The sequence below is a fragment of the Penicillium hordei genome, assembly GCF_028827395.1.
Source record: "Penicillium hordei strain IBT 12815 chromosome Unknown utg000001l_segment0_segment0, whole genome shotgun sequence".
Lineage (NCBI taxonomy): Eukaryota > Fungi > Ascomycota > Eurotiomycetes > Eurotiales > Aspergillaceae > Penicillium > Penicillium hordei.
Window position 1 is genome coordinate 3,918,178 of NW_026623142.1, and position 19,943 is coordinate 3,938,120.

At 48.0% G+C, this 19,943-nt stretch overlaps 7 protein-coding genes across 7 annotated transcripts; 2 read left to right on the top strand and 5 right to left on the bottom strand.

Annotated features, from left to right (window-relative positions):
• Window positions 1-1,369: 1,369 nt before the first annotated feature.
• On the top strand, window positions 1,370-1,867 carry N7537_001479 (aegerolysin family protein; the record flags this gene model as incomplete). The annotated part of the gene is made up of 2 exons (XM_056892537.1): window positions 1,370-1,504; window positions 1,555-1,867. Exons 1-2 carry the CDS (start codon window positions 1,395-1,397, stop codon window positions 1,865-1,867), a joined length of 423 nt encoding a protein of 140 aa, XP_056757532.1. The 5' UTR covers window positions 1,370-1,394.
• A 401-nt stretch (window positions 1,868-2,268) lies between these two features.
• On the bottom strand, window positions 2,269-3,491 carry N7537_001480 (uncharacterized protein; the record flags this gene model as incomplete). Its single annotated transcript, XM_056892538.1, has 3 exons — window positions 2,269-2,665; window positions 2,725-3,212; window positions 3,270-3,491. The coding sequence occupies 3 exons, from the start codon at window positions 3,489-3,491 to the stop codon at window positions 2,269-2,271; spliced, it is 1,107 nt and encodes a 368-aa protein (XP_056757533.1).
• Window positions 3,492-5,330: 1,839 nt separating this feature from the next.
• Window positions 5,331-6,290, bottom strand: N7537_001481 (uncharacterized protein; the record flags this gene model as incomplete). Its single annotated transcript, XM_056892539.1, has 3 exons — window positions 5,331-5,356; window positions 5,575-5,870; window positions 5,926-6,290. 3 exons carry the CDS (start codon window positions 6,288-6,290, stop codon window positions 5,331-5,333), a joined length of 687 nt encoding a protein of 228 aa, XP_056757534.1.
• A 676-nt stretch (window positions 6,291-6,966) lies between these two features.
• On the bottom strand, window positions 6,967-9,426 carry N7537_001482 (SH3 domain-containing protein; the record flags this gene model as incomplete). Its single annotated transcript, XM_056892540.1, has 5 exons — window positions 6,967-8,070; window positions 8,127-8,284; window positions 8,341-8,934; window positions 8,990-9,331; window positions 9,399-9,426. 5 exons carry the CDS (start codon window positions 9,424-9,426, stop codon window positions 6,967-6,969), a joined length of 2,226 nt encoding a protein of 741 aa, XP_056757535.1.
• Window positions 9,427-10,597: 1,171 nt separating this feature from the next.
• On the top strand, window positions 10,598-12,586 carry N7537_001483 (serine/threonine-protein kinase; the record flags this gene model as incomplete). Its single annotated transcript, XM_056892541.1, has 1 exon — window positions 10,598-12,586. One exon carries the CDS (start codon window positions 10,598-10,600, stop codon window positions 12,584-12,586), a length of 1,989 nt encoding a protein of 662 aa, XP_056757536.1.
• Window positions 12,587-13,941: 1,355 nt separating this feature from the next.
• Window positions 13,942-14,959, bottom strand: N7537_001484 (mitochondrial 54S ribosomal protein uL15m; the record flags this gene model as incomplete). The annotated part of the gene is made up of 2 exons (XM_056892542.1): window positions 13,942-14,557; window positions 14,643-14,959. 2 exons carry the CDS (start codon window positions 14,957-14,959, stop codon window positions 13,942-13,944), a joined length of 933 nt encoding a protein of 310 aa, XP_056757537.1.
• An 816-nt stretch (window positions 14,960-15,775) lies between these two features.
• N7537_001485 (uncharacterized protein) lies at window positions 15,776-17,727 on the bottom strand (the record flags this gene model as incomplete). Its single annotated transcript, XM_056892543.1, has 4 exons — window positions 15,776-16,890; window positions 16,955-17,228; window positions 17,295-17,384; window positions 17,473-17,727. 4 exons carry the CDS (start codon window positions 17,725-17,727, stop codon window positions 15,776-15,778), a joined length of 1,734 nt encoding a protein of 577 aa, XP_056757538.1.
• Between the last annotated feature and the right edge of the window lie 2,216 nt (window positions 17,728-19,943).

Here is a 19,943-nt window from a genome sequence, read left to right on the forward strand (position 1 = left end):
AATACCATACATGCGTCAACACCTGCTAGGCAGAACAAACCAGTTTTGACCTAGAAAACGCTTCGGTATTAACGGAGCGATGGTGTGCCTATCACTGGATGAGAAGGCCTTTCACCTCATAGATGTGTTGTAAATATGGTACTCCTATAGAGCAAGATATATAAGAATAGTCGGCCGCTCATGCGGCCTTTTCATTTCTTTTTGGTGGTACTTTTGGATGTACTTTTGGATATATTTTTAGGTGTTCTTTTTGGATGTATACAAAGGCAGTACAAAAAAGCATACTTTATGCAAGAGACTTTTCTATGTATAACCTTCGAACCTTTGATAACCTTTGACAAAGATAATAACAGAGTGTTCCAATACGTAGACGAAGGACGTCACAAATTAGTGACACAAATACTTGATTCACTAGGATTGACTAAGATGAAGGGATGTGATTATAAACTGGCAACTTACCGGAGAAGTGACTATATATATGGAGTCTCTAAATATCAGACATTGATCTTCCGGATTGGTGCGGGAATTGATAATATAGCTTCAGGGTGCTTGAACGGCCAGTGCGATATCAAGGCTAGGCACTTTCACTCAAATATACATCCATTGAGCTTCAATGCTAAAGATGAATTACCTTATAGTCCTATTGCCAGAATCGCCAGTTACGAGCAAGACGGGTATAAAGTGTAAGCCTAGACGTCTTGGTATGCTTGTGGCATCACGACGCAATAATGAACACACTCAAAGCACAAGTCTACGTGACCAAGTGATGCTAGGACAATTTTATTGTATTGGAGGGTATGAAGCCATCGGCGGCCATTCTTGGGTGGGTGCTTTCTTAAGTCTATTTTGGTAAATGGACAATGGCAGTCCCTGTGACACAGATTAGTTGGTGCTTTTGTGTTTGATCTACTTCAAATTAGCGTGTTTCATTCCAGTAGAATTTGTACACTTGGCAAAGCTGGTGGTACCACCTCTCCTATACTGTTACGGTCTTGTTGCCTTGCCGTCCTTATTGTCTGCGAGCTATTCAATGCCCAGGTGGTACGACCCCTCTTATTCATGTAGGTCCATTGTCATGCGGTCCATTTGCCCAATCATGCCACTCCGCACTACAAATCACGCGGCCTCAAAATGATGCAATAAGACGGGTTGATAGGCACGGAACCCCCGCAAAGACTAGGAAGGTTCTTTGGTTCGGGTAGGTCATTGGACAATGGTGTTAGCGGTCATACCATTCGTGGACAGCCTGTCGACGTATGTAAAATGAATTACATCACCACATTCCCCGCATTCTGGGGTAATATATATATAGATGAAGAGTTGACATTTCTGAATACCACGAGTTTCACTTCTACAATTCATCAATTATCACAACTACTTCTCAGATTTCCAATATGGACAACATGGACAATATGGACAAGTACAATTCCCAGTGGGTCTCGTTCCACATTCGGGACCACATCAAAGATGGCGAGATCCTAGTGCAGAATACTGTCATTGAAGGGTATTTATATGATTCCAGGAATTCACAACGCTTCTACTAACACCCGGCAGCGGCGAGTTCGCCGACCCCAACAACCGCCGCAAGTCGCTCACTGAAGAGGAGATCGACGAGATCAAGATCTCGCCCGATGGCGTCGGCGAGATCGGCGCTAGCAGCCGTCGTGGCAGCGAAGGCCGCTTGGACTTATTTCATGACAATGACAAGATTTGCGAGCTCCACTGGGAAAACCGTGGTGGAGAATACACCAACTTGGTTGAGGTGTTGGACAAGAGCGACAAGTATACCATCCAGCATGGAGGATGGAGTGCTGAGAGCGGTCCCCTGGGACATGTCTTTGTCGATGTTATGGAAAAGAAGAAATAATTGCGCTCCACAGGCTGCATCAACTCCCCACTTGGGCGTTGAAGAGCGAAATGCGTTGCGGTCCGTGGAGCATAAGTGGCAATATTTGGCGGGGAAACTTGGATGTATTATCAATACCGTAAACAAACCCGAAAATACCAAAAACAATGCAAAACTTGGAAAATCCGTGTCACCTTTCCAATATCAACCTTGGAAGCAATTTATTTGCATGGAGTAGGGAAGCAATTCCATAGAGTACCCATCGAATGACACGGCATTTTCAGGGGCGATGTTATTGATGCCAAACACGAGCAACGTCCGATCGCCGAGGAACCAGTTATATAGCTGGATTTTGGTTGAGCTGGGCTCCGGGTCCTCGTCTGGCCATTTTGTAAATATGTAATATATGCCAATGTGAAGAATTAACCCTTAAACAGGCAACTAAGAGTGCCTTTCGCGAACCAGGCCTTATCCTTTCTCCAGCCGTAGACGATCAAATCTCTTCCCAACTTCACCACCTCCTCAATTTGCTTTTGAGTGCCCCATCCAGGGACTCTACTTCCCCAGCAAACCAGGTGCACACCAACGTGGATCGCAGTTCGGAATGCCATTTCATTGTCAAGGGCCCCATATCCCTCCAAGAACCCTTGAATAATCCACACTCCACCGTCCACATTTTTGAACAGCTTTGTTTCATACAGCTCAGCAATCATTTGACCCAAGTCTAACGCGCGGCTTCCAATCTGCGACATTTCCCAATCGACAATGAACATAATTGTCGGAGATTGATCAGTGAGAGGGACGTTTGGAAGAAGAACACTAGAAATCACGTCAGTTACCTGGCTCGGTTCATAGAGTCTAGATCCAAGAGATCATACTTTCCAGTCCAAAAGTCACCGTGAATAACTCCATATCCATTATCGTGGCTCCGTTGCTCAAGCTCTGCTGCAGCGAGGTCACGAATCTTCTCGAAAATGTCACGATTTCCCTCTAGAATATCGGGGAAATTTTCAATGGTGTCCAGCAGCATAGTATAGTTCACCCAGAATTTCAAATCTTTCATGACTTTGTTCTCGCCAAGAATTTTTGTAGATTCTATTTGTTGTTCTTCAGCCGTCCAATGGTGAAACAATCTCAGCCAGGATCCAAGGGCACTGCCCAAGGCTCGCCCTGAGGATTCGGACAAGTCATGAGAAACCTTTGAGAGCAGGAAGTTCTTCAGATCAATTGAATTTGGAAGATCTTCAAACACCTGGGTATTTGTTTCCCGATTGAAGTCTAATAAGCGCGGTGTTCTGACGGTTATTTTGCCATTTGTATACATTGCCAGGCCATCGAGAGCTTGAAGAATGGCTTCCTCGAAGTGCTAATTTGAGATTAGTATAGTCCGAAGCAAGGGTCATTCAATGAGGGGGTAGCTAACACATCTTGTGACATCGATTTTAAAATCCGGGTTAGAGGCCGAGTGATCCTTGGTGTGCTTGATGACGACAGATTGGCCAGTTGAGGAAAGTGTGCCTCGATAGACAAAGTTGGCCGTGCCTCCAGACAGGCGCGTGAGCGAGGAGCATGCGAAGGGAGTGGGGGAAAGTTGCTGTGCAATTTTATCCCGTATTTGATCCCGTTCATCTGTATTTGCGGCCATATCGTATAACTCTGAGTGGAAGGTAAAAGATTTCAAGAATGCGCATTCGAGTGTTTCCTCAGGCCCAAAACGCGCTAGTACATATACGGTCCCCGCATTTACAGTGGGGACATTTAGACCCTTTTCCTTTCCGCTTTAGTCACCTTGTCTTGTGTTTGGTGATTTGGATTTGCCCCGCGGTTTAGAATCGTATTAACAATCCTTTTATGGGAGCCGTCAATTGCTAAAAGGAGCGGGGTTGACTCTCTTCCATTTAGCAGTGGTTTGTGGTTGAGTAGCAGCTCAACAGCCCTATGATGACCTCGATGGGCTGCTAACGCTAAAGGCGATGAGTGTCCTAGGAAAGAAAGGATTATCGGCCCCGAGAGCTTTTCTTTGATGCTCCACAGCATAGTCTGGGGGTGAAGAAAATCGGATAAGCAGCCCCGCTTAAGCAACTCTTCAACTAGGTCTTCCTAGCCGCAAGTAGCGCTAGCTAGGAGTAGCTGTCTATGAGTATCATCATCAGGCTCACCGTACGCGATAAAGGCCCGAAGATCTATAGACCTCTGAAGTTGACTAACTACTGCGTAGTGTTCACATTGTATAGCCCTAATCAATGGGCCTAGAGGCCGACCTGCCATAGTTGGTATCGGAGTTACCCCATACTCTAGAAGAAGCTCGACTATCTGACCTCCCTCAGCTGCCCTCAATAGCGCTTCACTGGCTGTTTGAGGAGGTTCTAGAATAGGGTTCCTCTCTAGTAAGAACCGAACAACTCCGTAATGGCCTCCGTAGGCGGCGTCAGCGAGAATACTTGACCCAGACCAGCCCTCGATATAAATATCACAGCCGAGGGAGACGAGGAGTTTGACAATCGATAGATGGCCTTGTCTTACTGCTATTGAAAGCGGTGAGATTTCAAGCCCATGGTTTCCTTCACAATGGATATCAGGAGAGACCCCGTAAGAAAGCAAAAGCCGAACAACATTTTCATGGCCACGACCAGCCGCTAGTATCAACGGGCAGCCTTCATCATCGCTCTGGGCTTCAATTAAAGGGTCTTGAAGCCAGCTTTCAGTTAAGTTTGGATTGACTCCCTGGTCTAGCAACAAACGCACAACAGCTTCGTGTCCATGTATACAAGCGAGCGCCATCGGAAGCCACTTCTCGTAGTGAGTGGCGTTAGACGAAGCTCCAGCTTCTAGTGTATATCGCGTAGTTGCTTCGTAGCCATTTTTCGCGGCCCATTCAAGAGCACTAGTGCACGTTGAATTTGTAGAGAGAATGATTGAGCAATAGGGAAAACCTTTTACATGTCTGGAGAAGTGCGTTGATGCAATATTTGTCAAGAAATTCAGCTATCAATGCCACAACCTCATTTGGCAAATCGGAAATCTGCATGATGGGTGAAGAAGGCAAACAGTTCCGGCGCAGTAGTCTGAGCTCTGTGTGGAGGAAGCTATTCCCGCCCCACAAATCATCAGTTCCTTCGAATCCCCAGTGTTGAAAACCGTCCCCGACCCCACAAACCATCGAATTGAAGCTATTCTCACATTCATTCTCTCATTACGCATAATCGTTTAATTCGGTAAAGATCATCAACTACATACCAGGAAGGTATGGATTCATGTCGTACATATCAGAACGGGGTCTTCGTGGAAGAGTATACAAGATGCTCATCAACCAGAGACTTCTCCGGACAAAAAGAAAATCAAGGAAAGAAATGCATCAAGATAAAGTGATGCCTCTAAACTGAGACCAAGTCTCGAGCAAAGGAAAGCATGCCTGTAACCCATATTCCATGACACAGGGCTAGAATTGCAGCATGATAAAAGAAAGAGGACAACGAAAGAAACCCTAAAGAAACCCTAGGCAAAAGAACACTGTCCGAAGTCAAGATCCACTCAGTATTCGTCCTCATGGCGGTGCCTTGAATGGCTGGTATGACGAGAACTATGAGAGTGCCCGCTGTGCCCGCTATGACTACTATGTCTCGAATGGCTCCGATGGCCGTGGTGGTGATGGTGATGATGGCGGTGACGGCGATGATGATCACCGTGATCATGCCCATGCCCATGCCCATGCTCATGCTCATGCTCACTATCGTCGTCATGCTTCTTGTGATCCTTCACTTTGTCCTCTATGAAGTTCCCGAGCAAAGCACCACCAATCGCACCCAGCAAGCCATGTTCCTTCTTGTGACCGAGGTAATAGCCCGCGACGCCGCCAGCGAGTGAACCCCCGAGCCCACGGTCCATACCCCGGTCAGTGTCGGTGTCTGTATCGGAGCGCTGTTCACCACTGCGCTGTGCATCTTCTGGCTCGGATACATAGACAGCGGGAGGGTGGGAACTTGCGGAGGGTGTGTACCGTGGTTGGTCGGCTGGATGGTCGTTGCTAGGGCTCAGTGTTAGTGTTAGTTCTCACAGTTGGGTATGGATCGCCCACTCACTAGTATCCTGCGTTCCCGGGGATTCTGTCTTGCGCATGTTGGTATTCTGCCGGAGTCACCGGCCCAAGGTAGTCTGGCTGCCCTGTCGGCGTATAACTTCTCTCGGTAGAGGATCCATACGGCTCGGGCACGAGGTGGTATGAACTTTGTTGTGGAGCATAGAGTTGGTTTTCGTTTGGACTGGGCTGGTAAGGCTCTGATCCGGGGTTGTATTGCTCTGATCCAGGGTTATGGTATGGCTCTTGGTTCCCGTATGGCTGCTGGAGTCCATATGTCGGGTATTGCGGCTGATCCTCTGGGGGATAGTAGCCAACCCCGCTCGGCGTAGGCGTTGAGTGCGAGTTGTAAGTGTATGGATCTGCCATGGTGAAGAAATACGTCAAATAAAACCTGTATCAAGAACAGGAACACAAAAAAGGGTTTTATGTAGCTATATGTAGCTAAGGTATGTCAGACAGATGACTTGTGGGGGGCCAATACATGGTGCGGCTGACCTGCCCACAAGACACTTGATCTTCCGGATCTTCACTAGGCTTGTAACGCACCTTCCAATCAGATATTGATCACTTGCTTCTCTGCATACAGTGAACAGGTGTGCGTTCTAATATTTCTTTATTTTTTCCTAGAAAAATATGTTCGGCAACTGATATTGTATTGAGATACGCCAGTTTGACCTGGAATGACAAGATGTGAAAGAAACAAAACTGAACACGGATGAGTCGGGGTATTCCGGTGAAAATCGAAGAAAATGATGAAAAGCATGGTGTAAATAGATTTGGCCGTTAGACGTTCAGGGTCACATCGCTCCCTAGGGCGATGGAAAAATGCAGAACAAGAGTTTGCGCCAAGCAGTGGCATCAAGACACAATCCGGAAAGGAAAAAAAAAAGTAAAGTTGAAAGGAAAGAATGATGGTCGGCCAAAAGTGATGCGCCCAGCACATTCAAAAACATCCTGGCCTTCATTGCCGTGCAAGGCGGTCCGCCTATCAACACATGGTTTTGGTTTCAAATGATTTATACACACTTGGTTACACTGGACTCTAAATGCCACGGGTCGAGGTCGAGCCGCTAGTCCGCTGTGACATCCAGTTCACAAGCATGTCGTCAAGCTGATTATTCATCTCCTTGAGTCTCTTGCTTTCCTCTTTGAAGAGACGGCCGGTGATGGGGTGGTCAGGGCCAGCGGGAGGTACATTTGATTTGTCGTGGACAATGATAAACAAGTCGCGGATGTCATTTTCTTCGTCCATGTATGATCGTAGACTGGAGTCGCTCCACGTCGGGGTGTCCACAGAAAGGGTGTCGACTGAGGCGGGAGCAGCCGCGCTACCCTTGAGGTAATTAACGTCCTGTCCGGGTGATGATGGTGGAGACGGTGGCGAGAGAGAGCGTACTTCTCGAGGAGAGGCATTATTTGTTGAGCCGCGTGCGCTCATTGGGGAATAAGCCTCCACAGGAGAAACATTGACAGGCGACTCCGACTCATCTCCAGCCACCAGCATAGGGACGAACTTCTGGGGTGGTGATGTAACGGACGCGGGTCCAGTCGTTGTGCGACCTGGATCATTGGGTCCTCTCCATTGAGTTTCACTGGATGGTCGGTCAATAGGCGACTCCAGGGGATTCATGGATTCAAGCGGAGTAACGAAGGGGTCCTTGGAAGGACTCGATTGGCTAATAGGCGATTGTAACACAATTTCACAGTCTTCGTAGCTGCTTTCTCTTTCTTCTTGCAGTGACACCTGTCGAATGCTTTTATTGCCCTGGCTCTGGTTAATGGCCTCGTTGCCCCTAGCGAACTCGGCCATCGTAGGATCGAGGACTGGATCAACCTTCATGATTCCTGGAGGCTGTTTGTGTAGCTTGTTGTTCGAGCTTTTCTGGGGCTTGGAGGGCCGCTGTTGTTCGGGGGACAAAGACTTTGATGAGATAGACTCCATTGAAGTCTTAGGTTGGGGTGATGTACGGGATGCCGAGTCTGCAAGAGATCTTTCTGGATCGTCAATGTCATCTTTGCTCTTCTTGCGCTTGAACAACCCGCTGAGCATCCCAGGTTTCTTGTCTTTTCGCTTCTTCTCCTCTTTCTCTTTGATTTTATCCTGTGAGTTAGAGCCCTTTTCGATGGATTCAAAGCTCCCACGAGGCTTCACCAAAACGTTAGCCAACTGATCTTCGGATAAACTCACGATGGGAAACATACCTCTTTCCACTCAGCCAAGGTGTTTGTGCTGTTTTCATCGCGAATATCGCGCAGGAGATTTGGTGTGAGAGAAATCTTCTTGGGCTCGGCCGTGTCGTCTTTGAAGAAGGAATCGGTGTTCCGTACAGTGCCATTTCTGGATCTACTGACGGTGGGTTCTGCTTTGAGTGAGTTCCAAATACGATCTGAGTGCAGTTTAGTTGAGTGTGTTTACCTTCGGCCTCAAAGAACTCTTCACTAGACGGGCGTCGATCGGAGTTTGAACGCTGCAAATCTTGTTTCTCTGCACCGTTGGCATCGGCATGCTCTGTGGGCGTTTCTTTCTGGGCTTTGGGCCTAAGAGGTTCCACGACAATATCCTCAGCTTGCTCTTGCACATCTTCCTCTTCTCCATCCAGAGTCTCATCGTCGTTGAAAAAGTCGCCGTGTTCGGAATCATCGTCTGTTGAGTAGTCGACGTCGGAGGCGTCGATGTACGTCGGGGCGCCGAAGTTGACGGTCTTCGCATTCCGACGGCGCATGGCCTTTTTCAGAGGATTCTTCGACTTTTCGTTATTGTCGCCCAACATGGTCGCAGACAGATCCACGTTTCTGTGTTTATTCAATCTGGCAAGCCTTTCTGTTGGTGTTTCAATGTGTTCCGCAGGAAGGTAACCAATGCTGCCATCCTTCACCACGCGCACAAGCCACCAGTAGCTGTTGCTGTCATCGAGAAGAACCATAGTATCACCCTTTGCGGCATTTGCTTGCCCGTCAACCGTTGCGACGAAGTTATGAAGCGCATATACAAACTCAAAGTCGATATCCTCTGTATAACATCAGCTAACGCCCGATTCATGTCTATAATCTCCGAAAGTCCGTACCATCATCGATAGAGGGCGAACTGGAGATTTTATCCATCATATCATCGTCCATCATATCGTCGCTTTCGCCGTCTGCTAGGTCGCCATCTTCATGGTCGTATTGATTTTCATCCTCATCATCTTCCTCGTCGTCTGGTTCTCGATACACCTCCTTGTCACCGCGGTATTCGTGATTTTTGTCTGGTCCTCCCTTTATCTCCGCTTGCGAATCTTGTTCAGCATGGTGAATAGAAAGTTCTTGATGAGGAGCAGGCCGGCCGCTCCCAAGAGGATCTGGATGTTCGGGTTGTTTGGTGTGATCTTTGGCGGAAGGGGTATCGTGGTCTTGAAGGTCCAAGGTATCTAGAGGTGGCGGTCAACACCTGCAACTTCGAGCCAATTGGTCTTACACCAGAAACATTTGACCTACCAGCTCGGATCATCTGAGGTCTAGTCATGTTGCAGTGTAAATGAGTGTGGTATCAAGAGCAATGGGATTGAAACAAGTCGTGAGCGCAAGGAGTGGCTAGCGATCCAGGAATATGAATGTTAAGAAGACAAGCGCGGGACAAAAGCAATGCGCAAGCCTCCAAATTTCCTGTATCCAGGTAATACACAAATGCTAGACAGTAAAAAAAAAAAGCCGGCCGGGGTCGCAAGCACTTGGTGGATTGGTCTGAATGAGAGACAATGTCCTGAATGAGAATGGTGGGGGCTGGTCTGCACTTCGGTCCAGCACGGAGGTCGACACAAGGAGAAAAAAAAATTACTGCCAGAGCGACAAGGCGAAAAACAGGAGAACAAGAAGGGAACAAAGAGATGTCTACCAAGGCGACGTCGGGTCTGAATAGTAACTCCTTCCACATCTCCAAAAGCCAAAAGGAGGTATTCCCAAACAAGCGCCCCTTGCGCGCGGTTAAACCCATGGCTTGACCCCTGAACCCATATGCGGGTAATAATGGCCGACTAGCTAGAGCTTCCTATGGTCATATTGGCATTTGTATGTCTACTATGCTATTATAAATATATATTTATATTAGGGGGTTTTTTTTCCAGGCGGTTAAAGTATAGATAATATCTCTTTGAGCACTCTATACTCCATACAGAGTACAGTCAACACAAAACACTGTGGAGAAACAATCAAAGCAATAACTAACTACATCTGTAATAATTACATAATTACCCAACATGTCCCTATTTTCAGCTGTATTAACCTGCTAGTGAAATTAGGGCCAGGGCTGCCCTTTAGTCATGTGATCAGTAGTATTCTCGTCATCATCCGAGTTTCCCCGGTTTTCTTTCCCCTCCCAGTACCGGACTACTTGACTAATACCTCACTTTCTGTTCCTCTCTGACTACCTAGCTTTGTACCCACCGTGTTTCATCTCGATTTTTTTTTTTGCAGATTCAAGTTCAAACCCTTCTCAATTACGACTTCTCTTACTTCACTATCTCAAACGTTCTGTCCCCACTTTTGACGCTATCACCCCACAATCACAACATCTTCCAACGACAGCTATCGGAAAGCATATCGAACAAAAAAGCCAAGCAGGGGGTTATATAACCCTACTGCAAGCCTATCACGGGCTGATAATACAACAATTTTCGCCCCGTACTTCTCGGTAGGGCATGGAACATAGCGAGAGGGCCGGGTTGGCAAGTGGATTGGCTGGTTTAAGGATCGAAACGAACTTTCATGAGCGGAACAAACCCAAATGGGCAAATGAAAACGCTGGGAGGACAGCGACAACAGTGGGCGATGGTATCGAGAGCGATCACACCAATCAATCTCATGATTATGCGCGTCGCCACGATACTGATGAAGACCGCAGTTTGATAAGTGATCTACACTCAGCGACACCTCCCATCTCCGTCCCTCGCCATGATGAGCAGCATCACGCAGACAATGCCGACAACTTTCCGCACAAACCCGATGACGTGCAGGGGTCCCCCCTCGACAACTACGACAGCTATCTACACACTCGTCGACCTTCGATCTCTTTCAACCCGAAGGTCTCTGTGGACTCCGGTAACCAAGTTCCACTGGAAGAGCCACTGTCGATGGGAGATGTGAAGAACCGTCCACCGCAAAAATTTGAGTCCCGTAGCTCTGGACTCCGGAATGCTCTTTCACAAGATGATGAGCATCTCGAACCGAATCGCGAGTCCCCAAGCTGGAGCCCCAAACGATCTCTAGATCGGAGTTTCCCGACCGGGGAATCCCGAGCCCAGCCCTTTGCGAAATTTGAGAATGGCTCGACCGTGAGCTCAGAACATGATCGTTCGACTTCCCTCACATCGCAGTCGACGGTATCTCCGGTCACGGACGAGGTACGAACCCCTCCCGATTACTCCAGCCACACCTTGCTATCGCCATGTTGTGTGCCGTCGCCAACTCAGTCCTTTGCATCGCCTGAAGACCGTAGCAGCTCTTGGTCTGGAGGGATCGCAACACCCTTCGGAAGCAAGCGCAGCTCTACTCTTGATCGCAGCAGCAGTCTTCGGAACTCCACCCGGCACAGTTCTCGACGATCGACTAACTCGAGCGGCAAGTCGCCCGCCAGTATGTTTCTTTCCATGTGGAACAATGTTGAAGAGCCTGCTCCGCAGCCTGACGACGAAGGTCAGATGGTTGGAGACGACTATGTTCTCGGAAAACAAATCGGTTTTGGGGGGTTCAGTGCGGTAAAAGAGGCCTATAAGGCCGAAAAGCACGGTGAAACCAAAAGACTTGCCGTGAAGATCGTGAAAAAGCAGATTACAGGGCGAAGCGAACACGAAAATGACGAAGTGCAAGCCGAGTTTGACCACGAAGTGCGAGTCTGGCGGTACCTCAGCCATCCGCATGTATTGACGCTCGATGCCGTCTACGAAACAGATTACGCCACGTTTTGCTTCACCAAACTTGCTATTGGTGGCACTCTCTTCGACCTAGTCCGCCAAAATCGGTCCGGCCTGGATACGCAATTAGCAAAGAAATATGCATACCAACTAGCTTGTGCAATCCGTTACCTGCACGAAGACGCCCGCGTGATTCACCGAGACATCAAACTAGAGAATTGCTTGCTCGATCCTGTTGAGTCTCCTGACGGTACGACATCTTCGACGTTGGTACTGTGTGATTTCGGAATGGCGGAATGGATGTCCATCGATAACGGTGGCGATTCTCCCGATCCTTATGACGATGCCGCTGACCGTCCGCCGCCCCAGCAAATGGGCCCTGCAGGCTCCAGTACCAGTGTTGCGGGTAGTCTGGAATACGCATCGCCCGAACTGCTTCAATCAGCAGACGGTGTCATTCACCCGTCAGTTGACATCTGGGCCTTTGGTGTTATCGTCTATACCATAATCGTCGGCTCACGGCCTTTCCAAGACTCTTTCACTCCTCGCATCCAAGCAAATATTCTCAGCGGCACCTGGGATTATAATGCCGTATTTAGTGGCGCTGTGGACGGCCCCCTTCGCCAAGATCGCCAGTACGCTCTCGACCTGATCCGCGGGTGCCTTGAAATGGACCCCAACAAGCGTTTGACTATCTGCGATGTACTATCTTCGTCCTGGCTACGAGAGGTTCATGAGGCAGCTCAACCCTCACCCGACACCGTGTGGAGGCTATGAGCAAAGCTCATCTTTTCTTTCATTCGCCGATTAGCAACCCCATCTCCTGCCCTTGCGCTCGAACTCCAAGGCAGATGAGATTGTTTTAACGTTTTAACGTCAAATTTCCTACGATGTGATGGCTCTCTTTACCGGTGCTGAAGCTTAAACAAGCGCCGATGCCCTCGGGAGCCTTTGAAATCACTATGATACCCCTCCGTTTTCTTTACTTTACTTTATTGGTTTTCTCGCTTTGCTTCGGCACAAGACTATCAGCATGTATGTGCCTTTTTCTTCTTTGTGTTTTCCACGATCTATTCTCAATATCCTTCTCGCGGCACATTCTTGATTTTTTTGTCTTCTGGTTTTAGGTTTGGTTGGGTTCTGGCTTAGGATCTGGCATCACGAGACGGACGATTATGATTTATTCTTATAGCAGACATGGCGTTTCACCTTATTATTGCTATTTGATCGGACGTTGCATGAGCATTCGTCGCTTTGGTTCTTTGCTTTGTGTGGTCAACTTAAATTGATCATTTGCTTCTACTGGTGTACTTTTATATTTGCGAATCTCTGGTATCTGATTCCTGTTTACTGATCTCGCTTTCTCCTACTCAATTTGATGAGACTGCTCAATTTGATGAGACTGCTCAATTTGATGAGACTGCTCAATTTGATGAGACTGCTCAATTTGATGAGACTGCTCAATTTGATGAGACATCTGTCCGGGTGGCTCGCCTGTCCTGATTATAGTACAAAATAAGCTATATATTCCATTCTTCAATTCACAAGAGTAATCGCACATACAGCCTCTGTCCTGACGACGTAGAACTTTGATAATCTGATCCATCTGGCTCAAAGTGATCGATACCTTTTTTGAATGTACTTTTCAGTATATTTGATATGTAGAAGGACATACATCTATATAGATCACCGCACGTGTTCTATGTTTGGACCAATTACTATTCTCCTACAGCGTAGCTCAAGAATCGGAGGAAATATCTCAATTTTTCATTATAGGAATCAGAACAATAGTACAAAATAGATGGTCTAGACATGTCGGGCATTTTCAAAGGTCCAACGTCGAGTCCCTAAAGGCGGTGCAAAGCATAAAACGAACAAGCGACTTTTCCATGTAAAACCATGTATGCATGTAATGAATGCGTAAACCTCGAGGTGGTTATAAAGCACCTCTTGGGCGAATAGAAAAGAAAAAAAAGGGCCGAGAGGCATCTAATTTCAAAGCCTAACATATCCAACAGAACATATTTATACATATACAGCAGACCAGTCTAAACCAGCCTAAAAAAAAAAACAGTGCCACAACAAACAAACAACCGGAGATCAAATAAGACGCTCTCCAACCCCTCTCAAATCTACCAAAGCCTATTCTCAGGCAGAACCTTCTCCTTCTTAACACCAGCAGTAGACTTTCTCTCCTCAGAAGAGCGGAAGAACAAACTGGGTCCCTCAAGCGGCTTAAGCAAATGCGAAAGATATCCCCGATGCGCAGGGTCACGGTAATACTCAATATCCTTACGCTTCGTAGGATCCGGCAGACGGTACTTCAATTGCCGGTTATTGACCACCGTACTCCACTTCATCCAAGCCGCCGTAGGCCGAACCCCAGCGAGTTTGTAGAGCTGCTCGGAGCCACTCTCACGCGCCCACGCAGTAGACAAGAAGCTGTGCGTCTCGCCGTCCAGGATACGGCGGATCGACGGCCGCGTGTAATAGCGGGTAGTCACTGAGCCGCCGGCGCCTTCGATGGCCGCGATGGCGGAGGCGGAGACGCGCGAGGCAACGACGTGGATTGGTTGTTTCAGGTCATCGGCGCCGTCGCCGAGGATCTTGAGGCCGTCGATAGGTCGGCTGATGCATCCGCTCTTGTAGAGCTCTTTCAGTGTGATCGGGTGTTTGGGGTTGATGCGGCCTTGGTCGATCCAGTATTGGATACGGTCGAGGTTGACGGTTGCCATGTCGACGGAGAAACTGGATCCGAAGAAAAGAATTGATTAGTGATGTACTTTGGGGGGGGGGGGGGCTGGGGTGTTTTTCACAAGGGAGGATCACTTACATGTTGACGCCGCCGCGCTCGCCGTGCACGATAATCTCCTTGGTCTGGCCACCATTGAAGCCCGCTGGGACTTTGCCGTGCTGGCCTTGACCCTTGTGACCGCGGCCGGAGGTCTTACCCTTGCCGGAAGCGGGACCACGGCCTCGACGGATGCGCTTGTTGTAGGCAGTTGGGTTGTCGGAGAGGGAGGCTAGGATGGAAGCATTGCGGGTTTGCTGGGATTGTGGGAGGAGGAAGGCGAGTGGGGAGACATGTTGGAAGGATCGGGCAGAAAATTGCGCCAGCTGCGTGGGCAGCCCCATCAGCCGGGGAGACATGGTGTGTGATTGTGGTTATAGGCTCGCCGGTGTTGGATTCGCGGTTTGGTGGTGAGTTTCGAGATCTCTGTCGGGACGGGTTATGTTTGATCCGTCTCCGGGATGGCCCTAACTACAGTATGGTACAAAGATCGACCTGGGCACCGAAGACTATGTTGCTTGCTCGGTTTGTTTTTAAGGATAATAGCCATTTCAATGAATCAAGTATGTTTTTATTGCATTCCATGTTTTAATAAACTTGTTGGTGTAATTTAGCACAGTCGGATAACTGGGTTACTGTATATCTTCGAACTCGAGCCATTGTACTATATCCCTTGTACTATGTGGCTATCTCCACTATATTACTAGTATTATACAATGAGAACACTGATGTTTTGAGGGGAAAAAAATTACCAGTTGGTGAATCTAGATTCATATGCTGCAGAGCTAAAGCTGAGTCTGCTAAAGTAAAACGCCATATGTATGCAAAATGCAATAGGAACAGTACACTGCCGACGTGCTTTGAAGCACATTTGACGGACATGGGCGAAATTAAAGTCAATAATAACGCCGCAGATGCCATCCCCGAGATTGATCTCGTCTGCGGGGAGGCGAAACCCGAGTTCCTTCTAAAATGGAGCGCCGAAGATATGCCAGATACAATCGTGAAAAAAAAAAAGAGGAAGTCTGTGCAGTTGGAAAAGGAAGACAAGCAAGAGAAGGGGATGGTAAGGTGTACAGCGAATGAGATAATTTTTTTCTCGTGTGACGGGTCGTGGCGCGGTGAAGTCATGAACTTAGGAGATGAGAGTGATAAAAACAGGAGTATGGAATGCTTCAACCGGAGTAACCGGTGGGTGGGTAGACGGGGTGTAGGTAAGGAGCTTGGTTCCACGCATCAGGTTGGATGTAGGGCAGCAGGCCAGTCTTGCGAGAGGTGTTACCCTTTCCAAGCGGCTGGTAGTGCATATGGTCAAACGGAACATTGCGTTGCTGCTGCAGAGAGCTTGACGGAGGTGGAATCAACAAAGTGTTGACGGAACGCACTGGGCGGTAAGGTGAGTTGCGGTTGGCGAGGAAGAAGGAAGGAGAGAGGTGTGTCTGCGGGGTGTGGACGGAATAGGCTGAACCGGCCGGCGAGACGGTGGCAGAAGACACGCCAAATGGGCTCTGGTGGTGGCGGCCTAGCTCTGGGAGTGAAGGGGTGTTGGTGTACATGCTAGATGGCATCGGGGGCACGGAGAGAGGAGGCATCTGCTGCCAATTCGCCGGCCGATTGTAGATAGGAGGCATAATAGCTGGAAGGTGGGAAGGCGCTGTGGGAGGAAGCGTCTGAGGCGCGGGATAGGAAGTTGGAAGGGAAGGTGGATGGTGAGGAGGCGGAAGACGAGAAACGTTCATTGGTGCCACCGGAGCAGAAGTGGGAGTCAAGACAGGTGGCAGGGTGGGCACCGCATTCATGGCGGTCACCGGGACCGTCATCGAAGGAGCAGATGTGGTGGAAGACAGCGCAAGCCGCTTGGTCGGATGAAGCTCATCACTCTCATCGCGGCTGCGTTTCCGAGAGCCTCCCATCGCAGTCTCGCCGCCTTTGTGTTGTGGCGGCAGCGAGTATGGCAATCCATTAGGTGGTATATACCAATTGGGCTGCGACTGGGATCGGAAGGCATCGGTGCTAGGCGATGGCAACTTGGACGATGGCGACAGCGACTGCACGCGGGGAGGCGAAACACGGAGCATGGGGGCTGACTCGACGGGTAGCATCGAGGCCTGGTTGAAGTAGTCCCCGAAGAGTCCCAGTTTGGTGTGCCACCGGGACCATTCGGCCTCGGAGGAGAACAGATCGTAGCGAATGTTGCTCAAGAACTCGACCTCCATAATATGAATCTCGTGCACCGCAATACCCGATACCTCAGCCCACGTCTTATTGGTGTAAGTGTTATCGTCGAGGTCTGTGGATAGTCAGCTATTTTGTCCAATCAAGTCAAGGGCGGTGAGCCCGATAAGAACACTCACATTTATTGCCGAGCATCAACGCAACCGTCATCAACCGAAACTCGCTGCCTTTCTTGCCCTTGACCCCAGAGTTGAACTTTTTCAGGCGGTAGATGAACAGAAGGGCCAGTAAAATAACGTTCTGACTGACTTGCGTAGTGGAGAGAATCGTGGCAACCCATTTCTGAAATCCGACGGTGGGTACGGCTTCGGCGACCAGGGAAGGAACGGGATGCTGGCGGTCTTCGATGGCTTGCAGTTTTGATGTCTTTTCGAACCAGAAGAGACAGGTCATCTATTAATGAAGCAAAAAAACGTTAGTTCACGCTATGACATCACTTCTGGTAGAGAGAATTCTCACCTGAGCTGCAAACTCGGCCAGACTGCCCTTGCTGTTATTGATGGATGAAGGAATGCGGAGTTGCGACCCAGTTGCACCATTTGACTTCTTCTGAGCAGTTGGTTCCGTTGCGCAGGCTTCTTTGATTGGGTGGCTTTGCGGTCTCATGGCCATCATAGACGAGGAAATGGAATCGAACTGAGGGCGCGAATGGCTGTAGAGGTGAGAGGGCATCCCGTTCGGTTTTCCCCCCATATGCGATAGGTGGCATAGCATTGTAGGCGAGGCCTGTCATATCGTGAGGTGGGGTTGGTAGACCGTTCCGAATGGGAACAGCCCGGGAGGATCCCGATGTTTGGCTCTCAACGGCCTTCAACGGTTGATCCTCAGTCAGGTCGATGGTTGGAACTCCCAGTGTCGAAAAGGAGGAATGAAAGTCCACAATGGAAGACATAGGGAAAGAGTGAGTGATGAACAGAGAGGTCGACACATGGAGTTTTATTTCTTTTCTTTTCTCTTTTTTTTTTTTGATCAAAGCAAATAAAGGCGTCGGCGGAGAGAACCGAGGAGTTTCAGTGACCCATGTTCTCTCTATAAAAAGGTGCAAAGAGAGCCAAGCAATAGACAATAAGTGGTGAGGTTCTTGCCCAATTGGAATGCAATCAAGGAGGAAAGGGCAAAGATGTTTTATTCAAAGTGAGGGAAAAGTGAATATAGACCTTTCACAGGGAGTTTGAATGATGTATATAGAGTAGCCACGATAGGCCCATATAAGGAAAGTAGTGATAAACCACAGAGATCCGGCTGCTCCACTCAGAGATGAGGAAAGGGAAAAAAATACTGGAAAATGCAAAAAATAATAAAATAAAATAATAAATGTAGTCAAGGCATCATCTCCATTAACCAAGTCCACAGACCCCATCCGGAGAAAGCGATAGTGGCCATACACAGAGTTTGACCCGGACGCAGGTCCAGGTTGATCCTCCTTTCTGGGCTCGTTTGGGTTCCGGGTTTGGTCAATCTAGATTTGGAAAAAACAATAATGTAATAATGTAATAATCCAAAAATCCAATAAGGTAACAAGGTAACAAGGTAACAAAATAATCAAAGTGGAAATACCGGTTGATGTCAGAGCCACGGGGTGGTCAATAAGTGGATGCAACTAAAAAGGGCAAGTCACAGAATGTTTACGGAGTACCTGGTCCCGGCCTCACATTTGCAGTAAAATGAAGTTGACCAAGCATAGCATGGGACTAGTGAAAGCGAGAAAAAAAAAAGAGTAAGGAAAAAAAAAAAAACAAAAAAAAAACAAAAAAAGAATTTCACAATTTACTCAAAAAGAAAAGTAAAACCCAAATCAAGTTGAAAATCAAGTTGAAATCAAAAGAGAGAAGGGAGGTTCAATCCTGAGACCCATATCAGATCCAATAATAAGTCCAGTTTAGCGTCAATAAATTACAAAACCGTGTTATGCGAGGTGAAGGGCTGTGAGGGTGTGCAAGCATGTAGGTACGCCTCCGTCCTGCAAAGAAAGAGAAAAAAAAAAAGGCTAAAGGGGGGTTGCCGGGAAGCGCGGGGCCTAGGGAGGTTTGAGCACGGTGGCTGGGTGTACATAGCAATACTGGGAAAGGCAAAGGAATGAACCAAGAAAAAGGAAAGTATAAAAGAGAAAAAGAGAAAAAGAGAAAAAGAGAAAATAAAAAAGAGAAAATAAAACGGAAACCAATAATAAGAGAATGGAAGATCAATTACTTGGTTTAGGAAAGAGAGACCAAGGAGGCACCAAAGAGAAATCAAAGGGAAGATCGGGAGTCTCGGTAAGAATGGTGCATTCTTATGTAAGAAGGCAAAATTACTGAGAATTGGACCAATTAGAGAAGAGAATATGTAAAATATACACGTATACTGCAGTACTACCTAGGAATGGTCCACTAAAAGTCTCAGGCCAAATTTCTCTTTTCTCTTTTCGCTTTTTTTTTTTCTTTTTTTTTTTTTGTGTTAATTTATCCCGTGTACGACCGGTCCATGGGCTTTCATCTGCTTGCTCCCAGCTCTATCACACCTGTGCTCACGTACTCCCCGACTTGTTAGCCGCTGCCAATCAGTCATTGGTTCATTCTATTATGGATTTATATGGACGAGTTCAGAGATAACTAATCATTTAGCATGTTCGCATCTTTTCGTGTTCTAAGGTCTTGGTCTCATCCCGCGTCTCCCCTGCAGCCCACTGTTCCGGACGACTTTCCTGTTTATGATTCAGGGGGTATCTCATCATAATTACTCCGTACTCCGTACAAGATATCCCCAGTGATGGACCAATTTGATAGTTCAGGAGCCTCGGGGGAAGGACCGGAATCCCGTCCTCTGATTCGTCCGGCTTTTATGCACTGGACTTCCCCAAGTTATTTCGCTGCCTTCTGCGGGTTGGTCACCACATACCTACTTGACTAAAAAAAAAGTACTGGTACCTCCGTCGGTATTTATGTCCCGTCCAAACGCCCCTGTGTTAAGCCGAGCCTTGAGTGGCATATACCAGAACTGTTGTTGGCCCCCCTGTGAGTAGAATTGGCTGTTTCACTCAAAACATTGTTTGACCTATCTAGACGGGATAAGCCTCGCGTAGGTGGCATGTACGGAGTAGTTGCACTTGTGATCTAGTGCAGTAGGCTA